The sequence below is a fragment of the Corylus avellana genome, chromosome ca2, assembly GCF_901000735.1.
Source record: "Corylus avellana chromosome ca2, CavTom2PMs-1.0".
Taxonomy (NCBI): Eukaryota; Viridiplantae; Streptophyta; class Magnoliopsida; order Fagales; family Betulaceae; genus Corylus; species Corylus avellana.
The window spans coordinates 43,607,794-43,631,110 of NC_081542.1; the positions used below are offsets into that span (position 1 = coordinate 43,607,794).

Sequence of the window (23,317 nt, forward strand, 5' to 3'; positions counted from 1 at the left end):
AGCATCATATTAAAATTTCGTATGCATGATTTGGAATACTGAGATACTAAAGAGAATATAGGCGGGAATGATTTTTTACACCTTTTTGATAAGATTGATTAAATTAGATCGAGAGAATTATTGCAGGCTTGCAAGGAGGATTATGATGTTTGGAGGTATGGACTATTGATCACATGATTTATTAATTTGATGTTTAAACCTTGACTGTGGACTATTGATGAATAACTCGATTGTTGTTATTGAGGTTGGAAAAAAAAAAAAAATGGAAAAGATTTTGAGGTAAGATTTTAGTGTGAACTGATGAATGATTGCAGAAATTGAGACTTTAGACTGTGAATAAGATTTACTCCTAAAAGAAGGAGATGGAATTTCAATATGATAAAAGAGAGTAGGCTTTGATGAAGGATTGAAAGAAATATTTTAAATCTAAATCGCTCAATTTGAAGATTGGACGATAATATTATAGACTTTAATTTCGAGGACGAAATTTCAATAAGGAGGGAAGATTGTAGTGCCCCAGATTTAAAATCCTCATTTAAAGATATTAAATTGAAGATAATATTATTTTAATAATTATATTAAGTGATGAGATTTGTTCTTGAAGAATTTATGGATTATATGAGTATTATAGGAATGAAGTTTTATTTGAGATCATACATCCTAAGGTTTATGATAGATTATAGCTTGATAATTTAGTTGGTGACTTTAAGAGATATGATGATATAATGATACATATTATACATTTGAAGGAAAGTTAGCTTTGAGGGATAGTTGATTTGGTGTTAGCAAATGAAGAATGGTGTGAGAATGGTTAGAAGAGATTAGATATAATTTTAATAAGGAGTGGGCCCAAAGTGTTGTTAATAATGGACCGGAACCCTTCAATAATTCACACCATTTTCTTTCTTTTCCTTTATTTATTCCTTTTTTTTTTCCACACTCCCCTCTCTTTTTCCATGAGGCCCCCACCCACTTTCTTATCTTCCTTTCTTATTTTCCAGCACACCAACGACCAACCCCTCTCTTCCCCCACTTTCCACAATACTACCACTCATTACTCCTTCCTTTTTCTTCCTTCCTTCTTTTACCACATGGCTTTTGAACTTTTCTTTTAAATTTTCTTTGACTTCACCTACTCTCATTGCTTTACTACTTAACGGAGAGGAAGAAACAAGAAGATAGAGAGAGGGAGCTTTACGGATGTAAGAAAGAGAAGACAGAGGGTGAGATGCTGAGGGGGAGAAACAGACATTTAGAGGATGGCCAAAAGAGAAATTTGCAGAATAATAAAAATGGGTTCTTCAAAGGTAAATTTCTTCGTCCTTTAGCTATGGGTATTTGATTTTTAAATTGAGTAATGGGTCTTAGATAAGAACCTTTTGATTTAATCAAGATGATATTGGGTGGTTTCACTCTAGAGAATTTTGAATTAGTTTTATGAGTTGATTCTCTATTCTTGGGCTGAATTATAAGATATTTTGGGTTGGATTTTAATGGGTTAACTTCCCAAAAGGAGTAGACTGGAGTTAATTGATTTTGGTGAATTGTTATTAATTTAGTTGTGAATAAACAGAATGGAACAACAAGATATTTTTTCAAGATGATTAATTAGCAGTTTAAAGACTGCTCATAGCTTCAGTCTAGAGGTAAGTAAATTCACTACCCCTTCTAAAATTACTTCATGTCATGCTATTTATATATTCTTGTATTAAATTGTAATGATTATTCTATTTACGTATTATGAAGTTATGTTGCATGCATGAAGGATTTCTAAAAGAATTATCTAGAAAGTTTCTATTTATTTAAACGCTTTCTAAGTACAACAAGTTTATATTTGAAAAATGTTTCCATTTTGAGAAAAGAAAGTTGAGAAATGATGATGATTATAAGAAAGAAAAATGATGATAAACCCTCCTACATGTTGCCCTAAGATGCATCAAAAGAAGTACAAAGAAAAGTACAAGAGATGAGATAAATGTTTATGAAATGAGGGCACATGTATGGAGGAGAGTATTTTTGGCCCCAAGATAAGTAAGAATGAGAAGAGTTCGGTACCGATACTCGGATGGAGGCGAAACCACTGAAGGAGGCTATGCGAGAAGGTGGTATTCCATCAACTAGACCGTTGAGTGCACCAAGAAAGAGTTAATTGACGGTCGGGCATGGCTGTGGCCACAGTTCAGTGCCATGGTCACAAGGACCCGCAACCCTCGTGCACAGGGGTAATAGTGTACATGGGACTTATTATGAGAAAATGATACTATATTTTCAACGAAGATATGCTAAGATGATTTACAAAGATTATTTATAATGATGCATTATGATGATGATTTATAAAGATGATTCACAACGATGATCTATTACTAGATGTAATAGTATGTATATGTTACGGGAGATGCAACCGTACATACAGATATTATTATGGCTAGAATTATATTTATTTGCGAAAATGATTTTCAAAACTGAGAACAAGGAGTAAAACTATTTATGGATGTGGATTTTACTTGCTGGGCCCCCTTTGGGCTCATTCAGTTTTATTTCTTGTTTTGAGGTAGAAAGGATGCTGGAATAGGAGGCCGGAATGGGGTGGGAATAATTATTAATTTTCAAAGTCTTTTCATATAAGTTATTGTAATGATATGATATTCCGCAACTAAAGTTTAATGTTTTCTAATTTCGCTTGTAATAAAATCTCTTGAATAATGTTTTATACATTTTTTGTATCCTTTAAAATCAAGTACTCTGATAGACCTTATAGATCTTTGCAAGAACTTTTGTTGTAAAAGAAGAAAAGTGGCAAACTCAGCCTTAACGGGCTGGGGATGTTACACTCTCTCTCCAATGTCTTAAATATTTCCCAGAAATCCTTCTTTGCTGCCTCCTGCTCTTCTCCTTTTGTGGCATATAACTTCGTACCAACGACACAGGGCCGGCTCAGGCCCTAGGTGAGTTAGGCCCTCGCCTAAAGCCTCCAATTTAATAAGGCCTAAAAAATTTTTTTTGAGTTAAAAAAAATTTATTTTTGACCAAAAAAAAAATTGAAGGCCCAAATGTCATTTAATAGGGCCTAAAAATTTTTTTAATCCAAATTTAATGCCTCAATTTAATAAGACCCCAATTAATAAGCTCACTATAAATTTTAAAAATAATTCAAAAAATAAATTAAAAAAGGACAAAGCATTAAAGCCTTATACATCATTACGCCAATTTCCTAAAGCTCCTGACGCTACAGTACACGCCTACATCATTCATTCATCCTCTTGCCCTCTTTATTGAAATTTTTTGTTTTTGATGAGAAAATATAAACGTTAGAAATAAAATATTACCATTTATTTTCTATTTATTATTTAGCCATCTAGGGAAAGTCAAGAGCCAAAAATATAAACTGCTGTCAACCATGAGCATTTTAAATATCAGTCTCTATATTTTCCACTTTACCTCTCCTCTTTGCTTGCTCTTTTCTGAGTTTTTCTTCTCTGCCTATCTCATCATTTTCTCTTCCTCTCCGACTCCGAGTGACTAAGTCTCTTGTCCTATCTCCAAGAACTGCTTCATAATTCTTTTGCCAAATCAGGTTCTATTGTTCTATTTTTGTCATTTATTTTATTATAGTCATAATTTTTTTTTTGATAAATCGTGTTTGTTTAATTTGTTAGTATTTTTAATTAAACATGTCTACTAGAAAATATGCATCTGGATATGAAAAACTTAAAAAAATAAAATAAAAAAAAAATGAAAGTAGACAAATTGATTGAATCTCAAAGAAGAGCTCTAAATAAATTTGTTATTAGCAATAAACAAAATATTGAGGATAATTTAGGTGAAAAACTCATAAATGAACAAGAAACTCATCAAAAAGAATTAGAAGATAATGAAAATGTTATTGATGTATCTACAAATTGATCGAATCTCAAAAATGAGCTCTAAATAAATTTGTTATTAGCAATAAACAAAATATTGAGGATAATTTAGGTGAAAAACTCAAAAATGAACAAGAAACTCATCAAAAAGAATTAGAAGATAATGAAAATGTTATTGATGTATCTAAATCTATTATTATATATATATATATATGTTACTTTAAAAAAGAAAAAAATTGAATTAAAAAAAAAAAAATTTGTTACTTAAAAAAAAATTTAGGCCCAATTTCAAAGTTTTGCCTAAAGCCCCAAAATATGTTGAGCCGGCCTGCAACGGCATACACCTGTATTATCCCACGAACATACAACGGAGGGAAATATTGAGATGTTTTATCGTTCTATATATTAATCAATAAAAATAAATAAATAAACTAAAATATTTGAGCTCCTACTAATTTGGGATTAGTTTATTTTGGTATAAAAGAAATAAAATAAAATTAGAAGGAAAAAAAAGTTAAAAAAAGAAATTGCAGAGGCTTTTCTACCTTCTGGTCAACAAAATCAGCCCAGAACCTGGCATGAGCTCTTTGGTAAGGATCAGAGGGCAGCAACGGAGATTTGTCGTTCCAGACCTCGTCAATGTACTGAACGATGATGAGGGACTCATAGACCGGTTTACCGTTGTGGATGAGAACCGGGATCTTCTTGTGAACCGGGTTCATCTTGAGAAGCAGCTCGCTCTTGTTCCTCAAGTCGTCTTCCTTGTACTCGTATTCGATCCCCTTCTCAGCCAGAGCGATCCTGACCCTCATCCCAAACACGCTGGCCCAGAAATCCAGCAGAACCACCTCGTCCGCCATTGTCTCAAAAATATTGAAGCAACTTGGGAAGAAAAGAAAAGTGGGATGGAGCGGCCAAAAAGATGTGGGACAGTCCTCGAACTTCTACGTAGCTCAGTATATATCGAAGGCAGGAAAGTTTTGCAATGAAGGTGGGTTTGGGGACAATTGTGTCGTTTTCTATGCATTTTCTTTCCTAGGGATGGCTTTTGATATTTTGAGTCTTTGACCATCTTTCTACAAAACGTGAAGAGCATCCGCATCAAACTAGCCATTTCTAGCTGAAGGTAATTGACCATCACCCATTTAGCCATAGAAAGTGGTTAAGTCACCCTTTTCTTATGTGTCGTGGTGTTTTGGGTCATTTATTTAAAATAAATGGCCCATAATCATATTAAAGTTAGTGTTGCATTCTAAATATAGCAGAGACAATCCTCGTTTGACTAATTGTTTTGCAGTTAAACTAGAGAAAAGAAAGATCATATATATATATCATTCCTCATTAATAGTTAATGCAGGCACATTTCTGTACTCTGTAATTCTGAGCAGAGTAGCATTACTCTTGTCCAATCCTCTCTAAGGAAAACTCGTAAGTCTTCTTTTGGTGGGGAAGAGTCTTGGCGACACTCTACCTCTTCATGCACCTCTTATCCCATGAAATGATCTCGGGGCACTCTGCCTCTATGCTGAATTCCCCAAATGTCTCAAGCACATAGAAGCTGTAGAAAGTGATGAGAGCAATGTCGACAAACCCAAATGTTTCACCCCCAAATGTAAGGCTTCTCACCAAGCTCTCTCTCCAATGTCTTAAACATTTCCAAGCATTCCTTCTTTGTTGCCTCCAGCTCTTCTCCTTTTGTCTCCATTAACTTCCTTCCAACACCATACCCCTTTTCTTATTAAAGGGTACAAAAGACTTATAGAAGTTTCTTTTTTTTAAACCAAACACAAAAGAGAAATGTTATGCATACCCTCACTATTACACTCCCTAATGTAGCATTGAAAATAACCATTGAATTTTTGAATATATCACTATTGAATTTTGGATTCAATGGTGATTTTTAATGTCCAGTCAAAAAATGTGCACTTAAAAGTGTGATGGTGAGAGTGTGCGTAGAATTTCTCAAAACAAAAAACAAAGGACACCCGGTAAAACGCATCAACAAGCAAAGCCTTATATCTTTCTTATTCCTATATATGGTAGAAAGGCTATATATAATCTTACATTTAGCAGACAATACTCTGTAACTCTGGCCAGACCATTACTCTAATCCAAACCACTTCATGTGAAACTCATAAATCTTCTTCTGGTCAGGAAGAGTGTTGGCAACACTCTCCTTTTGCAGGCACCTCTTAGCCCATGCAACAATTTTGGGGAACTCGGCCTCCATGCTCAATTTGCCAAATCTCTCGTATAGATAGAACCGGCTGTAGAAAGTGATGAGAGAAATGTCGACAAACCCAAATGTTTCACCCCCAAAGTAAGGCTTCTCACCAAGCTCTGTCTCCAATGTCTTAAATGTTTCCAAGAAATCCTTGTTTGCTGCCTCCTGCTCTCCTCTTTTTGTTTCCCATAACTTCCTTCCAACAGCATATACCTGTATTTTGCACTCGTATTATACATTGTAATTACTATTACGACATAATCACCTCGCCATCAGTTCAGGAACGATGACAGCAAGAATTCAAAATCAAATTGTATAGTTGAAGATACGAGTGATAAGATAAAGAGCATGTTAGTTTTTGTAGAGTTATCTTTGCAACAAATTCTCTGCACAGCAGATACTTTATAAATACATTTGAGTGAAATATTAAGAGAGTTTACAAGGCTCCTTTTGGGAGAAGCCACGGGTGCTCTTATTGCTATGGATGTTTTCTCCCTTGAAGGGGATGCGCTATTGGTGGTTCTTACAGTGAATCAGCCTTCTCTTTTTGCTTATTGGCATTTTGCTTCTGTAATTTTTGACATTAGTGTTGTTCTTTCCCTCTTTCGAAGCTAGAATGCTTCGAAATGTTTAGATACACCAATTTTCGTGCACATGCGTTAGTTAAATGGGCCGCTACCGACTTTAAGTTTTCCCATTTTCTCTTTCATCTGGATCAAGAGGTTGAAGGACCCTTCCTTGTAGTACTTTTCTCTCATTTCAATTAGGAAAAAAGAAAAAAGTGTTCATTTTTATCGAATCTTTGTTATAGTTTTGCACTATTCATAAAAACTCATAAAGTCTGGTCAAATACACAGTAGAGCCATCATCAAAATGAACCTTCCTATGAAGGTTCATTTATTAGACTCTCAATTCTAATAAATCATCTAACTATTCAAATTGAGTCTCTTCTACGATGATGTGTCGTGAAATCTCATTTTACAGTCTTTAATTTACAGTTTTTAAGAGAAATGTAAGAACACTAAATACAATAGAGATGAAAATATTATATCTTTAATTCAAATCAATTTCATGAATATTTCCATTAACTCTAAACAACCGTTACCACCCTCTACCCACCTTTGAGTTTCCGACACTAGAGTCTCTAAAATCAACAATAACTGTGGCTCTCGTGGTTTTGTCGATGAGTATTTTGCCTATAAAGTATTTTGTCAAAGAAGAAAAATACCCAATTTACACCTTCACATGATTGAAGTTATTCTCGTTCAGATATCAGAATTGTTCAAATTTCTTAAGTAATTTCACAGTAAAATTATAATAATTATTTTCAATAAATAGTTCAGATTTTATTATCCCAAATACAACAACGTAAGAAACGATGAATTAAAGTTCTAATAACGGAGGCAAATATTGGGATATTTTATCACTCTATATATTAAATTATTAATCAATATAAATAAATAAATAAACTAAAATATTTGAGCTCCTACTAATTTGGGATTAGCTTATTTGGTTTAAAAGAATTAAAATAAAATTAGAAGGCAAAAAAAGTTAAAAAAGGAAATTGCAGACTTTTCTACCTTCTGGTCAACAAAATCAGCCCAGAACCTGGCGTGAGCTCTTTGGTGAGGATCAGAGGGCAGCAACGGAGATTTGTCCTTCCAGACCTCGTCAATGTACTGAACGATGATGAGTGACTCACAGACCGGTTTGCCGTTGTGGATGAGAACCGGGACCTTCTTGTGAACCGGGTTCATCTTGAGAAGCAGATCGCTTTTGTTCCTCAAGTTGTCGTCCTTGTATTCGTATTCGATCCCCTTCTCAGCCAGGGCGATCCTGACCCTCATTCCAAACACGCTGGGCCAGAAATCCAGCAGAACCACCTCGTCCCCCATTTTCAAAAATATTGAAGCTAACTTTGAGAGCAAAGAAAAGTGGGATAGAACGACCAAGAAGATGTGGGACAGTCCTCGGACTTCTACATATCGAAGGCGGATAAGGTTTGCAATGAAGGTGGGTTTGGTGACACTTGTGTGATGTGTCGTTTTCTATGCATTTTCTTTCCTAGGGAGCTTTTGATATTTTGACTCTTTGACCATATTTCTTTTCTTTTTTTCTTTTTGTTTTGTTTTTTGTTTTTGTTTTTTTATTTGTTTGTACAAGAGAGAGAAATGAGATTTGAGCTAGTGATCTCTGTTTCATTAAGCATGGTTCCAACCAATTGAGCTACCTCTGAAGAACTTTAACCATCTTTCTACCACACATGACAATTTAAAAACTTTTTTTTTTCTTTTAATTTTTCTAATGTGGCGCTACGATGTGTAAAAGTGGGGTTTATTGTCACGTTTTAATATTTGGAGGCTAAAGAATAAAAAAGTGTTGAAACTTTGGTGGGATTAAAGGTATTTTTCTCCTTTAAAAAAACAAAAGATGTTTTTTTTTTTTTCGTTAAATCATTAAAGTAAAGTAATAGCACCACGTAGAATATGCAAATATTGTATCAATGCTATATAAATTTGGTAAGAGCATTACATCAACCGCCTGCTAAAGGCTAGTTAGACGTAGTCAAGTTAGCTATTTTTTTGGTTATTGGAGATGGTTCACAGCATATAAAGGTTATGTTAAAAGTAGTCGAACCATCACCCATTTAGCCATAAAAAATGGTTTAGCCACACCCAAAAAAGTTAAGTTCGTAATAGCCAAACCATGCTTTTGTCCATAGTGGTGACCACCCCACAAACTGTTAAGTCAAGTCACCCATTTTTTATGTGTCATATGGTGTTTTGGGTGGCCCATATTAAAGTTAGTGTTGCATTCTAAATATTGCACAGACAATCCTCCTTTTACTAATTTTTTTGCAGTTAAATTTTTATTAATTCAATTTTTTTAAATCAAAATTGGATATAAATTTTGTTTAAAAAAAAATAATAAATAAATAAATTGTTTCTTTGCCTTGTTAGACAATGGATAAAGGGCAAAAGAAAAGTTCAGAAAGAAAAGAAAAGAAAAGAAAAGAAACATAGATATATATTTATCATTTCTACACTCTGTAATTCTGAGAAGAGTAGCATTACTCTAGTCCAATACTCTCCAAGGAAAACTCGTAAATCTTTTTTTGGTGGGGAAGAGTCTTGGCGACACTCTCCTTCTTCATGCACCTCTTATCCCATGAAATAATCTCAGGGCACCCTGCTTCTATGCTGAATTCCCCAAATGTCTCAAGCACATAGAAGCTGTAGAAAGTGATGAGAGCAATGTCGACAAACCCAAATGTTTCACCCCCAAAGTAGGGCTTCTCACCAAGCTCTCTCTCCAATGTCTTAAACATTTCCAAGAAATCCTTCTTTGTTACCTCCAGCTCCTCTCCTTCTGTCGCCAATAACTTCCTTCCAACACCATACACCTACATTTTGCACTCCCAGATAAAATTTTAATGAATTAAATAAATAAAAACTAAAATATTTGAGCTCCTACTATTTCGGTTTGAAAAAATTAAAACATAACATTAGAAGAAAAAGAAAAGGAAAGAAATTGCAGAGACGTACGTACCTTGTGATCAAAAAAGTCAGCCCAGAACCTGGCGTGAGCTCTCTGGTAAGGATCGGAGGGCAGGAATGGAGACCTGTCGTTCCAGACCTCGTCAATGTACTGAACGATGATGAGGGACCCACAGATCGGCTTGCCGTTGTGGATGAGAACCGGGATCTTCTTGTGAACCGGGTTCATCTTGAGAAGCAGCTCGCTCTTGTTCTTCAGGTCCTGCTCCTTGTACTCGTACTCGATCCCCTTCTCAGCAAGCGCGATCCTGACCCTCATCCCAAACATGCTGGGCCGGAAATCCAGCAGAACTACCTCATCTGCCATTGTCACACAGCTCGACAAAAGATGATTTAAGCAACTAATTGGAGAGCAAAGAAACGTGGGCTGACAGCTGACTGTTTTGGGCTTTCACTCACAGTCACAGGAATCCATCGATACTTGTATGAAAGGTTTTGTAATGAAGGTGGGTTGGTTTGTCGTTTTCTCTGTATTCTCTTTCCTTCCAGCTACTTCCGAAGCCAATACGACGTCAGTGTTTCTGTCGTATGGCAATGAGTAGATTGGCACTATGAGATATTTTACATTACATTTGTCTGTCCAGTTAAGCCGTAAAGAAGTCTCACATAAAATATCTTGTATGAGAGTCCCTTTCGCAATACAAAGTTGACACCTTTAATTAAACCTTTTCCCAAATAAACAAGAGCAAGTTTATACGTAATAAACTTCACGTGTTGCTGAAGACACGTGGTCGAGGAGGAGGTGCATGTGTCTTAAGATGCCGACCAAAGATGAACGGCATAGATGCCGACCAAAGAATCGCCTTTCGACCCTTCAATTATTATCCTTGGTGCCTGGTGGAGTGCTACGTACAACTACTCCCAAATGAGGATTTTTTGCGAATTTTATTGCCACGTCAGTAAATGAATGCTTAAAAATAAACGACTAACATTTTTCACTCTAGAAATCTAACTATTTATTGTAATTGGCTGATTTTTTTTTTTTTTTTTTTTATTTCAATTTTTCATACAAAACATTCTTACTTTTTTTTTTCCTCGTATCAATCAAATCTACTATAGTTTCGATCCACTTCATTTTTCAAGTTTTTTAACAAACACACCCTAAACATGTAATGACTTTGATATATATTTATGAAGTATATTCATTCGAGAGTATTGGCATTCAAATGAACAATTTTTATTTATTTTTATTTTTTTCCCACTGCATCATTATGGTCAAGTAGTAACGTCACATGCATGGAATATGCAAGTACATTATTGACCGTGTATAAATTCAGTCGGAGTGTACACTACCCACCTCTTAAAGGTATATATGTTGAAGGTGATCAAACGACCCTTTTTAGTTGTTAAGGGTGGTTCGACAACATACAAAGGTAAAGGAGAAGCCGAACCACCACTAGCTTCCTCACACCCGGACCCGGGTAACTCAACCACACCCAAAAGTAGGTTAGTTGTGGCCAAAAGAACCCTTTTGGTCATAGGAGTGGTTTGGCTTATCTTAAAGACCAAATTAATAGTTGCTGGACCACTCCCCTTTTGACCACCTCCAAAACAGCAAAGCCACCCACTTCTTATATATGTATTGTGGTGTTCTTGGCGTCTATTTAAATTGAAGTTATTGTCGCGTTCTAAACATTGAGGTCTCCATCCATTTTTCTTTATTGCTAGCTCTCCAATCCTATCCTGCTTTGATTAATCTTTTTTGCAGCTAAATTTTCATTAATTCATTTTTTTTTTTTGTGAAATCAAAACTGAATATAGAATTTGTTAAGTTTTTGTTTCTTTTCCTTCTTAGACAATGGATAAAATGCAAAAGAAAAGAAGATAGATATAAATCATTCCTCTCGTAGAAAGGCACAATTTCGTTTTCACCTAACATTTAGCTGACACAACGAAGTGTCTTTCTTATTCCTATAGTAGAATGGTACAATTTCATCAAACAAGAAGACACAACAACCTAACACATGAAAACCAAACACACCAAACATACATGCTCTTCTGACGTAACACCTGGGACACAGACACGAAACAATCCCACAAGACCATTTACTCTACTCCAAACCAAAGATCTTCTTCAACTCCAAGACAAACTCATAAATCTTCTTCTGGTCAGGAAGAGTGTTGGCGATACTCTCCTTCTGCATGCACCTCTTAACCCATGCAACAATCTGGGGGAACTCTGCCTCCATGCTGAACTTTCCAAAATTCTCATACACATAGAACCAGCTGTAGAATGTGACGAAGGAAAGGTCAACAAACCCAAATGTTTCACCCCCGAAGTAAGGCTTTTCACCAAGCTCACTCTCCAATGTCTTGTATATTTCCAAGAATTCCTTCTTTGCTGCCTCCTGCTCTTCTCCTTTTGTGGCCCATAACTTCCTTCCAACTCCATACACCTGCATTTTGCACTCGCGCATGAAGTGGTCAAATACATAGTTATAATAAATAATCTAATTATTCAAATATCATAATTTTTTTAAAATTTCTTAAGATCTATTTTAGATCTTATTATCCCACGTACAAGTAAATTCTTGAAATTCTAACCATTATATATTTTTAATTAAATAGAAATATATATTTTTAATTAGTCGTTTTGGGGTGGTTCGGCCACCCCCAAGTTGCAAAATGGGGGCAGTCGAAACCACCCCCAAGGCTGTTGGGTGTGGCGCGTTTGGCCTGGGCTGATTTCAGCCACTCCACCGATCTGGTAGTGGTTCAGCCACCCTAAAAGACCAATGAATAAAAAAAAAAAGGTTGGAACCACCCCCATGGGCAATGGGGGTGGTTCGGCTACCCCCAAATCGGCTGGTTTGGGGTGGGCCGAAACCACCACCGGCCACCCCTATTTTGCAACTTGGTATGGCTTTCGGATACCCTTTTTTTCAAACAATTTTTTTTAATTAATTTAATTTACTTTTTTTAATGTTTTTAATTTTTAAAAAATTATTATTATTATTTTATTTTTAATTAAGTACATGGACACGTGTTGAGTTTTTAGAGGCATTGACGTAAATTTCATCAAATTTTGAACGGAAATTAGACAAGAGTATCATTTCCCTCGTTATGTACCCAAAGTACCTTATGTAATAACTAAATCATAAGGGACAAAAAATAAAATTGTTAAACTATTTGGGTTAAAAAGGTATTTAACAATTATTTTTAGTTAAATAGCTCAGAGCCTCAGATCTTATTATTCCAAATACAACAAAAAAACATTGTTGAAGGAGATGTAAGTAGTGTTTTTCTATGATTCTTTAAAATGATAGTTGTTTAAAGAAATCTTGTCAATCTAACCTAATAAGCCTAGCTTGTTATACACACAAAAAAATAAATAAATAAATAAAAGAATAAAAATACCCATGAAAAAGAAAATTGCAGAGACGGACTACCTTCCTATCAACGAAGTCAGCCCAGAACCTGGCATGAGCTCTCTGGTAAGGATCAGAGGGAAGCAACGGAGACTTGTGGTTCCAGACCTCGTCAATGTACTGAACGATGATGAGGGACTCACAGACCGGTTTCCCGTTGTGGATGAGAAGCGGGATCTGCTTGTGAACCGGGTTCATCTTGAGAAGCAGCTCGCTCTTGTGCCTCAGGTCCTCCTCCTTGTACTGGTACTTGATCCCCTTTTCAGCCAACGCGATCCTGACCCTCATCCCAAACATGCTGGGCCAGAAATCCAGCAGAACCACCTCGTCCGCCATTGTCAAGCAATGAAGCAACTTGGGGAGTAAATAAAAGTGGGATAGTCTATAAAGGCAGCCAGCCAAAAAGATGTGGGAGTGGGACAGTCCTCGGGCTCGGAGTATGCGGTTGTGTCGGGCTTTTAAGCGCAGTACCCCACTTCCCACGGTACTATTCCTCGATCAGTGCTATCTGACCATGCTGCAGTTTATTACGGTTAACCGTGCATATGACAAGCCATGTTTTGTTAAAAAATAATTATGCCCTTATAAAAGATAGACAATTATTTATGTAAGGTGTTTTGAAGAAGAAAAATAGGAATTATTTACACTTTTTCTTTTTTCTTTTTTTTTTTTTTTTTTTTTTAGGGACGATAGGTATCTAACTTAGAGGCTCAACTTAAGTTCAACTTTTGTCTTATTTTTTTTTAAAAAAAAACTAAATATCAAATGAAAAAATGTGTGAATGAATAATATCTATTTTTGTTCATTCCTTTATTTGGTATTTTTAAAAATAATAAAAATGACATTTTTATGAAGAAAAATATAATTTTGTATTTTTAAAAAAATAGCAAATAAAAGAAGGACCAAAAATAGATATTATTCATTCACACATTTTTTTCATTTGATATTTAGTTTTTTTTTTAAATAAAAAAATAAGGCAAAAGTTGAACTTAAGTTGAGCCTCTAGCATTTCTCTTTATTTTTTAAATCGGCTGGGTCAGTCTGTTCAACCACAAGCTGTACCTGATGGAGAGGTACCAACCCAAAGGTGTACAGTGCCGTGTAAAACGAGGAGGTTTGCCAAACACCCTTTACACTGAAGGTGGGTTGCAACCGTTGCATGTTCTAACATGTGTCGTTTTCTATATATATATTATGGGGATAATTTTTATTTTTATTTACAAATTATTCTTCTCACTTTTGGCTCTTACACTATTTTTTTTTTTTTTTCAACCGACATATTTTTGTAGTGAAACATATAACATATTTTAGGTCAAGGACCAAATAATAGCCTTTCAACACTTCAATTATCATCGTGGTGGAGATCTACAAGTACTTCTACGTCAAGAATTTTCACGAATTATATTGCCGCATAGGAAAATAAATATTTAAAAGTAAATACTTAAAAATATGTATAACATTTTATGCCCCCTAGAAATCTTAACTATTATTGTTAGCCGTAGCTATGGCTGTCATGTAAGCCGACCATCACCATCAGCTGCCCCGAACCCCAGGTAACATAGCTTGGATTGGGTCTAGCAGTTTTGTGGTGGGCTGGAGCTTGAGAAGTGCGGCGTCCCATCTGTTGGTGGTGTGAATACTGGCCGAGCGGTGGCTTTGAGTGGAATATATATATATATATATATCTCAATCCTCTCGTAGAAAGCCACAACAAAGTGTCTTTCTTATCCCTATATATAGTAGAAAGGTACAATTAATTTCATGAAACAAGAGGACACAACACATGAAAACCAAGCACACCAAACATACATGTTCTTCTGACATAACACTCAGTCAGGACATACATACCAAACAATCCCACAAGACCATTTAATCTATTCCAAATGAAAGATCTTCCTCAAATCCAAGACACGCTCATAAACCTTCTTCTCGTCAGGAAGAGACTTGGCGACACTTTTCTTCTGCAGGCACCTCTTAGCCCATTCAATGATCTTGGGGAACTCTGCCTCCATGCTCAATTTCCCAAAAGTCTCATACACATAGAACCAGCTGTAGAAACTGATGAGAACAATGTCGACAAACCCAAATGTTTCACCCCCAAAGTAAGGCTTCTCGCCAAGCTCTCCCTCCAATGTCTTAAAGCTTTCAAGGAAATCTTTCCTTGCTGCCTCCAGCTGCTCTTCTCCTTTTTCGGTCCATAAGCTCCTCGAAGATTCGTACACCTGCATTAATTTGCACTCCCATTACATTATAATTATAGTTTTGCACTATTCATAATATCTCATAAAGTTTGGCCAAATCCATAGTAGAGTCATCATTGCTAAATGAATCTTTCCTATGAAATAGTAAATTCTAATGAGTGATCTAATTATTCAAATATCATTATTTTTTTTAAATTTCTTAAGTAATTTCATAGTGTAATTAATAAAATTTTATTCATTATTGTTACAAGCTAATGTGCTTTGACTTGTCAACTTTTATTTTTGGTTGTGTTTATTAAACTCTAGTTTGTAGTAGGTGAAAATGTGTGTTGTGAAGCCACGTGTGTGGTTCTAGAACTCTTTTTGTAATAGGTTTCTCTTGTCTTTTGTATTGTGTAGCTGCAAAAAAATGAGAATGTAAGAAGAAGAAGAAAACTAGAAGAAAGAGCCGAGTACCTTGCAAAAAATTGTTCTTCCTCTCCTTGTTTTTTCTCTTGCCTTTTACTCATTTTCTGCAGAATTTCTGCAGAAAATTGTTCTTCTTATTCTCTTGTGTTTCCCTTGTTTAATCTACTGCCCTTGGAGTGTGTCTTGCTGGAAAATCCAGCCAACAATTATTTTTAATTAATAGCTTAGATCTTGTTATTCCCCATAGAAATAAAGTTTTTAAATTATAATCATTAAAATTAAATAGTCCAGATCTAATTATCCCAAATACAACAAAAACGTAAGAAACAGAGAGTTGAAATTTTAACGGAGGCAACTATATATTGAGATGTTTTATGACTCTACAAATTAATCAATGAAAATAAATAAACAAAATTATTTTGAGCTGCTACTACTTTGGGATTAGTTTCTTTGGTTTGAAAAAATCCAAAATAACATTAGAAGAAAAAAAAGAAGAAAATTGCAGAGAAGGTAAGACTATATACGTACTTTCTTATCAATGAAATCAGCCCAGAACCTGGCTTGAGCTCTCTGGTAAGGATCAGAGGGCAGCAGTGGACACCTGTCGTTCCGGACCTCGTCAATGTACTGAACGATGATGAGGGACTCACAGACCGGTTTACCGTTGTGGATGAGAACCGGGATCTTCTTGTGAACCGGGTTCATCTTGAGAAGTAGATCGCTCTTGTTAAACACGTCCTCCTCCTTGTGCTCGTATTTGATCCCCTTCTCCGCCAGCGCGATACTCGCCCTCATCCCAAACATGCTGGGCCAGAAACCCAGTAGAACCACCTCGTCCGCCATTGTCACAAGCCTCAAAAAGATTGAAGCAACGCAACTTGGGAGGGAAGAAAATTGGGATGTATAGAGGAGCCAAAAAGATGTGTGACGCGAGAGTGAAGGTGGGTTGATTGTTCTAACTTGTGTCGTTTTCTATGCATCTAACTTGTTCTAACTTTTGTCGTTTTCTTTCCTATGGATGGGTGGCTTTTCTACTTCGTTCCCAAGTCCTGAAAAAGATGATGGTTTCAGCTAATGGCAAATGCATCACGTAAGCCGACGGCTGGCGGGCTATAAATTTATTTCATTTTCGATTATATTGTGTTACATTATGTTATAAAATATATTTGTAAGCCTAACATTTCTCATAGATTTTGTGCGTATCCATTTCTTTAAAGCATTTTAGCTGTCTCGCCATTTTAATAATTTTTTTTAATTTTTTTTTTCAAAAATTTCTTTATTCTTTCTTTAACTTTTATAATTTTGAATGTTTGTATTTTTTTAATTGTCATATTTTTTAATATTTGTCTTATTCTTATGATAATATTTTTAAAATTTTGTATTTTTCCTAATGATCATATTTTTTAATTTTGTCTTATCTAAGGGTCATATATATATATATAAATCCTCTCGTAAAAAGGCACTTTGTGACAAAGTGTCTTTCTCATTCCTATGAAGAATGCTACAATGCATTCTAGCAATCATCTACCCACCATCTCTTCACTTTAGCATTTTGATAGAATGCCAAAAAGCATTCCTCTATTCCTATAGTAGAAAGGTACAATTTCATCACACAAGATCGAAGACACGTACAACAACACATGAACCAAAGACAAATTGCAAGTTAGTTATGGCCAAACCATCGATTTTGTCCAAAAGGGTGGTTCGACCTCTTCCTAAGACCAGATTTGGGGTGGTCAAATTAATCACCCCCTATGAACCATATATTCCCTAATCAGACAAACCACCCCTTTCTTATGCATCTATTTAAATTAAAGTTATGCTTGCGTTCTAAATATTGAGGTCTCGATCCATTTTTCTTTATTGCTCTCCAATCCTATCTTGCTTTGATTAATCTTTTTTGCAGCTAAATTTTCATTAATTCATTTTTTTTTGTTTTTTGAAATCAAAACTGGATATAGAATTTGTTAAATTTTTGTATCTTTTCCTTCTTAGACAATGGATAAAACGCAAAGAAGATAGATATAAATCATTCCTGTCGTAGAAAGGCACAATTTCGTTTTCACCCAACATTTAGCAAACACAACAAAGTGTCTTTCTTATTCCTATAGTAGAAAGGTACAATTTCATCAAACAAGAAGACACAACAACGTAACACATGAAAACCAAACACACCAAACATACATGCTCTTCTTGCATAACACTCGGGACACAGACACGAAACAATCCAACAAGACCATTTACGTACTCTACTCCAAACCAAAGATATTCTTCAACTCCAAGGCAAACTCATAAATCTTCTTCTGGCCAGGAAGAGTGTTGGCGATACTCTCCTTCTGCATGCACCTCTTAACCCATGCAACAATTTGGGGGAACTCTGCCTCCATGCTGAACTTTTCAAAAGTCTCATACACATAGAACCAACTGTAGAATGTGACGAAGGAAAGGTCAACAAACCCAAATGTTTCACCCCCGAAGTAAGGCTTTTCACCAAGCTCACTCTCCAATGTCTTAAATATTTCCAAGAATTCCTTCTTTGCTGCCTCCTGCTCTTCCTCCTTTTGTGGCCCATAACTTCCTCCCAATTCCATACACCTGCATTTTGCAGTCACGTGCATGAAGTGGTCAAATACATAGTTATAATAAATAATCTAATTATTCAAATATCATAATTTTTTTTAAAATTTCTTAATATCTATTTTAGATCTTATTATCCCACGTACAAATAATTTCTTGAAATTCTAATCATTATATATTTTTAATTAGTCGTTTTGGGGTGATTCGGCCACCCCCAAGTTGCAAAATGGGGGTGGTCGAAACCACCCCCAAGGCTATTGGGGGTGGCGCGCTTGGCCTAGGGTGGCTTCAGCCACTCCACCGATCTAGTGGTGGTTCAGTCACCCCAAAAGACCAATGATAAAAAGAAAAGAAAAAAGGGTTGTTACCACCCCCATGGGCCATGGGAGTAGTTTGGCTACCCCTAAATCGACTGGTCTGGAGTGGCCGAAACCACCCTAAGCCAAACGGGGGTGGTTTCGGCCACCCCCATTATGCAACTTGGTATGGCTTGCGGACACCCTTTTTTTCAAACAATTTTTTTTTTTTTTTAAAAAAAAATTAATTTAATTTACTTTTTTTAATGTTTTTAATTTTTAATTTAATTTTATTTTTAATTAAGTACATGGATACGTGTCGCGTTTTTAGGGGCGTTGACGTGGATTCAATCAAATTTTGAATGGAAATTAGACAAAGATATCATCTCCGTCTTTATGCACCCGAAGTACCTCATGTGATAACTAAATCCTAAGATACAAAAAATAAAATTGTTAAACCACTTGGGTTAAAAAGGTTTTTAATCATTATTTTTAATTAAATAGCTCTGAGCCTCAAATCTTATTATTCCAAATACAACAAAAAAACATTGTTGAAGGAGATGTAAGTATTGTTTTTCTATGATTCTTTAATATGATAGTTGTTTAACGAAATCTTGTCAATCTAACCTAATAAGCCTAGCTTGTTATACATACAAAAAATAAATAAATAAATAAATAAATAAATAATTAAAAGAATAAAAATACCCATGAAAAAGAAAATTGCAGAGACGGACTACCTTCCTATCAACGAAGTCAGTCCAGAACCTGGCATGAGCTCTCTGGTAAGGATCAGAGGGAAGCAACGGAGACTTGTGGTTCCAGACCTCGTCAATGTACTGAACGATGATGAGGGACTCACAGACCGATTTCCCGTTGTGGATGAGAAGCGGGATCTGCTTGTGAACCGGGTTCATCTTGAGAAGCAGCTCGCTCTTGTGCCTCAGGTCCTCCTCCTTGTACTAGTACTTGATCCCCTTTTCAGCCAACGTGATCCTGACCCTCATCCCAAACATGCTGGGCCAGAAATCCAGCAAAACCACCTCGCCCGCCATTGTCAAGCAATGAAGCAACTTGGGGAGTAAAGAAAAGTGGGATAGTCTATAGAGGCAGCCAGCCAAAAAGATGTGGGAGTGGGATAGTCCTCGGGCTCGGAGTATGCGGTTGTGTCGGGCTTTTACTTAAGCTGCAGCACATTCTCCCGCTTCCCATGGTACTGTTCCTCGATTGGTGCCATCTGACCATGCTGCGGTTTATCACGGTTAACCATGTATGTGACAAGCCATGTTTTGTTAAAAGACAATTATGCCCTTCTAAAAGATAAACAATTATTTGTGTAAGATGTTTTAAGAAGCAAAATAAAAATTATTTACACTTTCATTTTTCAAACCGGCTGGGTCACTCTGTTCAACCACAAGCCGTACATGATGGAAAGGCACCAACCCAGAGGTGTACACTACTTTGTAAAACCAGGGGGTTTGCCAAACACCCTCTTATATAATGGATCAAGGGTTTACACTGATGGTGCATGGGTTACATGTTCCAACTTGTATTGTTTTACCGGCTGGGTCACTCTGTTCAACCACAAGCCGTACCTGATGGAAAGGCACCAACCCAGAGGTGTACACTACTTTGTAAAACCAGGGGGTTTGCCAAACACCCTCTTATATAATGGATCAAGGGTTTACACTGATGGTGAATGGGTTACATGTTCCAACTTGTGTCGTTTTATATATATATATATATATATTATGGGAATAATATACAAATTATCCTGGTGGAGATCTACAAGTACTTCCACGTCAAGAATTTTCACGAATTTTATTTTCGCGTAGGAAAATAAATATTTAAAAGTAAATACTTAAAAATATGTATAACATTTTATGCCCCCTAGAAATCTTAACTATTATTGTTAGCCGTAGCTATGGTTGTCATGTATGCCGGCCATCACCATTAGCTGCCCCGAACCCCAGTTAACATAGTTTGGATTGGGTCTAGCAGTTTTGTGGTGGGATGGAGCTTGGGTAGTCCGGCGTCCCATCTGTTGGTGGTGTGCATATTGGGCGGTGGCTTTGACTAGAATCTAGCGGTGGCATTAGGCTAAAGAGTTGGTTGAGCCTTTTTGTTAATAGTGTATTTTTTTTTTCTTCATAAGATCTCGTGCATTCATAGTTATTATATTTAGTGTTTTTTAAATGATGTGTCAATATCTCATTAGAAACTGGAAAAACTTACGGCCCATCCAAATAATAGGGCTCTCTTTTGTTAAATATTTGTTTATTTCATTCTTATACAAAGAATAAAAGGCCAAAAAAATAAAGTTCAAAAAGAAAAGAATATATATATATAGTGACTTCTATAAGGAGGTGGTGTAAACCCACCCCTGTGTGCCCACCACCCATCAAGTCACACCAAATTATTCCACCTAAACCCTAAAAAATCAATTTTTTATTTTTATTTTTTTTTAAATAAATTGATGGGGCCAGCCACCCCAAGGGCAGAGGTGGCTGCGTAGGCCACGCCCAGCCCATCTGAGGTGGCCGGTGAGCCACCCCAGATGGGCTGGGAGTGGCTGCTGCAAATATTATTAAAAAAAAAAAAATTTGAATTAACTTAAATAATTTGGTGGTTTTGTTCTTATTTGGTTTTTTTATATATATATATATCAATCCTCTTGTAGAAAGCCGCAACAAAGTGTCTTTCTTATTCCTATATATAGTAGAAAGGTACAATTAATTTCATGAAACAAGAGGACACAACAACACATGAAAACCAAACACACCAAACATACATGCTCTTCTGACATGACACTCAGTCAGGACATAGACACCAAACAATCCCACAAGACCATTTACTCTATTCCAAATGCAATTTCTTCCTCAAATTCAAGGCATGCTCATAAACCTTCTTCTCGTCAGGAAGAGATTTGGCGACACTCTCCTTCTGCAGGCACCTCTTAGCCCATTCAATGATCTTGGGGAACTCAGCCTCTATGCTCAATTTCCCAAAAGTCTCATACACATAGAACCAGCTGTAGAAACTGATGAGAGCAATGTCGACAAACCCAAATATTTCACCCCCAAAGTAAGGCTTCTCGCCAAGCTCTCCCTCCAATGTCTTAAAACTTTCCAAGAAATCCTTCCTTGCTGCCTCCAGTTGCTCTTCTCCTTTTTCGGAGAATAAGCTCCTCGAAAATTTGAACACCTGCATTTTGCACTCCCATTACATTATAATTATAGTTTCGCACTATTCATAAAATTTTGTTCATTATTGTTACAAACTAATGTGCTTTGACTTGTCAACTTTTATCTTTAGTTGTGTTTATTAAACTCTAGTTTGTAGTAGGTGAAATTGTGTGTGTTGTGAAGCCACGTGTGTGGTTGTAGAACTCTTTTTGTAAAAGGTTTCTTTTATCTTTTGTATTGTGTAGCTATTGTGTAGCTGCAGAAAAATGAAAATGTAAGAAGTAAAGAAATTCTTAATGAAATAATAAATTGCGGAACAATAAAATAAGACACAAGATTTTACGTGGTTTGATGACTTTGGTCTATGATCTATGTTTACAGATAAAGCCCAAAGGCTACATTATACTCTTATTGAATGATTGTTTACAATACAGAATGCTCTATTTATAGAGCTTATACATAAATGTAAGATTAATCAAATCCCCTAATTTAGGGTGATCAAATTATAATCAAATCCCTAAATTAGGCTAATCTAATCTTCATTAATCATAATCAAATCCCTAATTTTAGGGTCATTCAAATATACTCAAACAAGAAGAAGAAGAAAAATAGAAGAAAGAGCCGAGTCCCTTGCAGAAAATTGTTCCTCCTCTCCCTGTTTTTTCCCCTGTTTTTCTCTTGCCTTTTACTCATTTTCTGCAGCAAGTTATTCTTCTTATTCTCTTGTGTTTCCCTTGTTTAATCTACTGCCCTTGGAGTGTGTCTTGTTGGAAAATCGAGCCAACAATTATTTTTAATTAATAGCTTAGATCTTGTTATTCCCCATAGAAATAAAGTTTTTAAATTATAATCATTAAAATTAAATAGTCCAGATCTAATTATCCCAAATACAACAAAAACGTAAGAAACAGAGAGTTGAAATTTTAACGGAGGCAACTATATATTGAGATGTTTTATGACTCTACAAATTAATCAATGAAAATAAATAAACAAAAATCTTTTGAGCTGCTACTGCCTTGGGATTAGTTTCTTTCGTTTGAAAAAATCAAAATAACATTAGAAGAAAAAAAAAAAAATTGCAGAGAAGGTAAGACTATATACGTACTTTCTTATCAATGAAATCAGCCCAGAACCTGGCTTGAGCTCTCTGGTAAGGATCGGAGGGCAGCAGTGGACACCTGTCGTTCCAGACCTCGTCAATGTACTGAACGATGATGAGGGACTCACAGACCGGTTTACCGTTGTGGATGAGAACCGGGATCTTCTTGTGAACCGGGTTCATCTTGAGAAGCAGATCGCTCTTGTTCCACAAGTCCTCCTCCTTATTTTTTTTTTGTAAGAAGTCCTCCTCCTTATGCTCGTATTTGATCCCCTTCTCCGCCAGCGCGATACTCGCCCTCATCCCGAACATGCTGGACCAGAAACTCAGTAGAACCACCTCGTCCGCCATTGTCACAAGCCTCAAAAAGATTGAAGCAACGCAACTTGGGGGGGGAAGAAAAGTGGGACGTATAGAGGAGCCAAAAAGATGTGTGACGCGACAGCCCTCGGACAATGAAGGTGGGTCGATTGTTCAAACTTGTGTCGTTTTCTATGCATTTTCTTTCCTATGGATGGGTGGCTGTTCTACTTCGTGCCCAAGTC

General features: G+C 36.1%; 7 protein-coding genes, 1 long non-coding RNA gene and 1 pseudogene across 9 annotated transcripts in view; 2 read left to right on the top strand and 7 right to left on the bottom strand.

The window, feature by feature from the left end:
• LOC132169879 (RNA polymerase II C-terminal domain phosphatase-like 1) overlaps positions 1–637 on the top strand; it is a 4,626-nt gene extending 3,989 nt beyond the window's left edge. Inside the window, exon 8 of the mRNA XM_059580827.1 lies at positions 632–637. Within this exon, the coding sequence (XP_059436810.1) occupies positions 632–637 (6 nt within the window). The remainder of the gene's footprint in view (positions 1–631) is intronic.
• A 580-nt stretch (positions 638–1,217) lies between these two features.
• On the top strand, positions 1,218–2,737 carry LOC132171788 (uncharacterized). Its single transcript, XR_009439067.1, has 3 exons — positions 1,218–1,307; positions 1,574–1,646; positions 2,552–2,737. It is a non-coding gene; the product is annotated as an uncharacterized LOC132171788 (long non-coding RNA).
• Positions 2,738–4,323: 1,586 nt separating this feature from the next.
• Positions 4,324–5,751, bottom strand: LOC132171785 (glutathione S-transferase U22-like). The gene has a single exon (XM_059583184.1). It carries the CDS (start codon positions 4,718–4,720, stop codon positions 4,358–4,360), a length of 363 nt encoding a protein of 120 aa, XP_059439167.1. The 5' UTR covers positions 4,721–5,751; the 3' UTR covers positions 4,324–4,357.
• A 100-nt stretch (positions 5,752–5,851) lies between these two features.
• Positions 5,852–8,104, bottom strand: LOC132171786 (probable glutathione S-transferase). Its single transcript, XM_059583185.1, has 2 exons — positions 7,665–8,104; positions 5,852–6,297 (listed from the first exon to the last, which is right to left on the bottom strand). Exons 1-2 carry the CDS (start codon positions 7,977–7,979, stop codon positions 5,962–5,964), a joined length of 651 nt encoding a protein of 216 aa, XP_059439168.1. The 5' UTR covers positions 7,980–8,104; the 3' UTR covers positions 5,852–5,961.
• A 984-nt stretch (positions 8,105–9,088) lies between these two features.
• Positions 9,089–10,119, bottom strand: LOC132171784 (probable glutathione S-transferase parC). The gene is made up of 2 exons (XM_059583183.1): positions 9,634–10,119; positions 9,089–9,487 (listed from the first exon to the last, which is right to left on the bottom strand). The coding sequence occupies exons 1-2, from the start codon at positions 9,946–9,948 to the stop codon at positions 9,155–9,157; spliced, it is 648 nt and encodes a 215-aa protein (XP_059439166.1). The 5' UTR covers positions 9,949–10,119; the 3' UTR covers positions 9,089–9,154.
• Positions 10,120–11,449: 1,330 nt separating this feature from the next.
• Positions 11,450–13,458, bottom strand: LOC132170297 (probable glutathione S-transferase parC). The gene is made up of 2 exons (XM_059581222.1): positions 13,031–13,458; positions 11,450–12,037 (listed from the first exon to the last, which is right to left on the bottom strand). The coding sequence occupies exons 1-2, from the start codon at positions 13,343–13,345 to the stop codon at positions 11,693–11,695; spliced, it is 660 nt and encodes a 219-aa protein (XP_059437205.1). The 5' UTR covers positions 13,346–13,458; the 3' UTR covers positions 11,450–11,692.
• A 933-nt stretch (positions 13,459–14,391) lies between these two features.
• Positions 14,392–16,581, bottom strand: LOC132170296 (probable glutathione S-transferase). Of its 2 annotated transcripts, XM_059581221.1 has the most exons (3): positions 16,147–16,581; positions 14,858–15,231; positions 14,392–14,739 (listed from the first exon to the last, which is right to left on the bottom strand). In XM_059581221.1, exons 1-2 carry the CDS (start codon positions 16,459–16,461, stop codon positions 14,884–14,886), a joined length of 663 nt encoding a protein of 220 aa, XP_059437204.1. In that variant the 5' UTR covers positions 16,462–16,581; the 3' UTR covers positions 14,392–14,739; positions 14,858–14,883. The 2 variants fall into 2 exon arrangements, with proteins under 2 accessions (XP_059437204.1, XP_059437203.1); XM_059581220.1 differs by lacking the exon at positions 14,392–14,739 and having other exon boundaries at positions 14,747–15,231; positions 16,147–16,578.
• A 1,286-nt stretch (positions 16,582–17,867) lies between these two features.
• On the bottom strand, positions 17,868–19,543 carry LOC132170721 (probable glutathione S-transferase parC; annotated as a pseudogene).
• Positions 19,544–21,147: 1,604 nt separating this feature from the next.
• LOC132170717 (probable glutathione S-transferase) lies at positions 21,148–23,298 on the bottom strand. The gene is made up of 2 exons (XM_059581803.1): positions 22,779–23,298; positions 21,148–21,692 (listed from the first exon to the last, which is right to left on the bottom strand). The coding sequence occupies exons 1-2, from the start codon at positions 23,121–23,123 to the stop codon at positions 21,345–21,347; spliced, it is 693 nt and encodes a 230-aa protein (XP_059437786.1). The 5' UTR covers positions 23,124–23,298; the 3' UTR covers positions 21,148–21,344.
• Positions 23,299–23,317: the final 19 nt, after the last annotated feature.

Bases quoted from the DNA above. Each gene is read 5' to 3' on its own strand.
- LOC132171786 (XM_059583185.1), bottom strand. From the start codon at position 7,979: ATGGGGGACGAGGTGGTTCTGCTGGATTTCTGGCCCAGCGTGTTTGGA. The intron at 6,298-7,664 runs GTAGAAAAGTCT...TGCAAAATACAG, and splicing joins CTGATTTTGTTGACCAGAAG to GTATATGCTGTTGGAAGGAA.
- LOC132171784 (XM_059583183.1), bottom strand. From the start codon at position 9,948: ATGGCAGATGAGGTAGTTCTGCTGGATTTCCGGCCCAGCATGTTTGGG. The intron at 9,488-9,633 runs GTACGTACGTCT...TGCAAAATGTAG, and splicing joins CTGACTTTTTTGATCACAAG to GTGTATGGTGTTGGAAGGAA.
- LOC132170296 (XM_059581221.1), bottom strand. From the start codon at position 16,461: ATGGCGGACGAGGTGGTTCTACTGGGTTTCTGGCCCAGCATGTTTGGG. The intron at 15,232-16,146 runs GTACGTATATAG...AAATTAATGCAG, and splicing joins CTGATTTCATTGATAAGAAA to GTGTACGAATCTTCGAGGAG.
- LOC132170297 (XM_059581222.1), bottom strand. From the start codon at position 13,345: ATGGCGGACGAGGTGGTTCTGCTGGATTTCTGGCCCAGCATGTTTGGG. The intron at 12,038-13,030 runs GTAGTCCGTCTC...TGCAAAATGCAG, and splicing joins CTGACTTCGTTGATAGGAAG to GTGTATGGAGTTGGAAGGAA.
- LOC132171785 (XM_059583184.1), bottom strand. From the start codon at position 4,720: ATGGCGGACGAGGTGGTTCTGCTGGATTTCTGGGCCAGCGTGTTTGGG.
- LOC132170717 (XM_059581803.1), bottom strand. From the start codon at position 23,123: ATGGCGGACGAGGTGGTTCTACTGAGTTTCTGGTCCAGCATGTTCGGG. The intron at 21,693-22,778 runs GTACGTATATAG...TGCAAAATGCAG, and splicing joins CTGATTTCATTGATAAGAAA to GTGTTCAAATTTTCGAGGAG.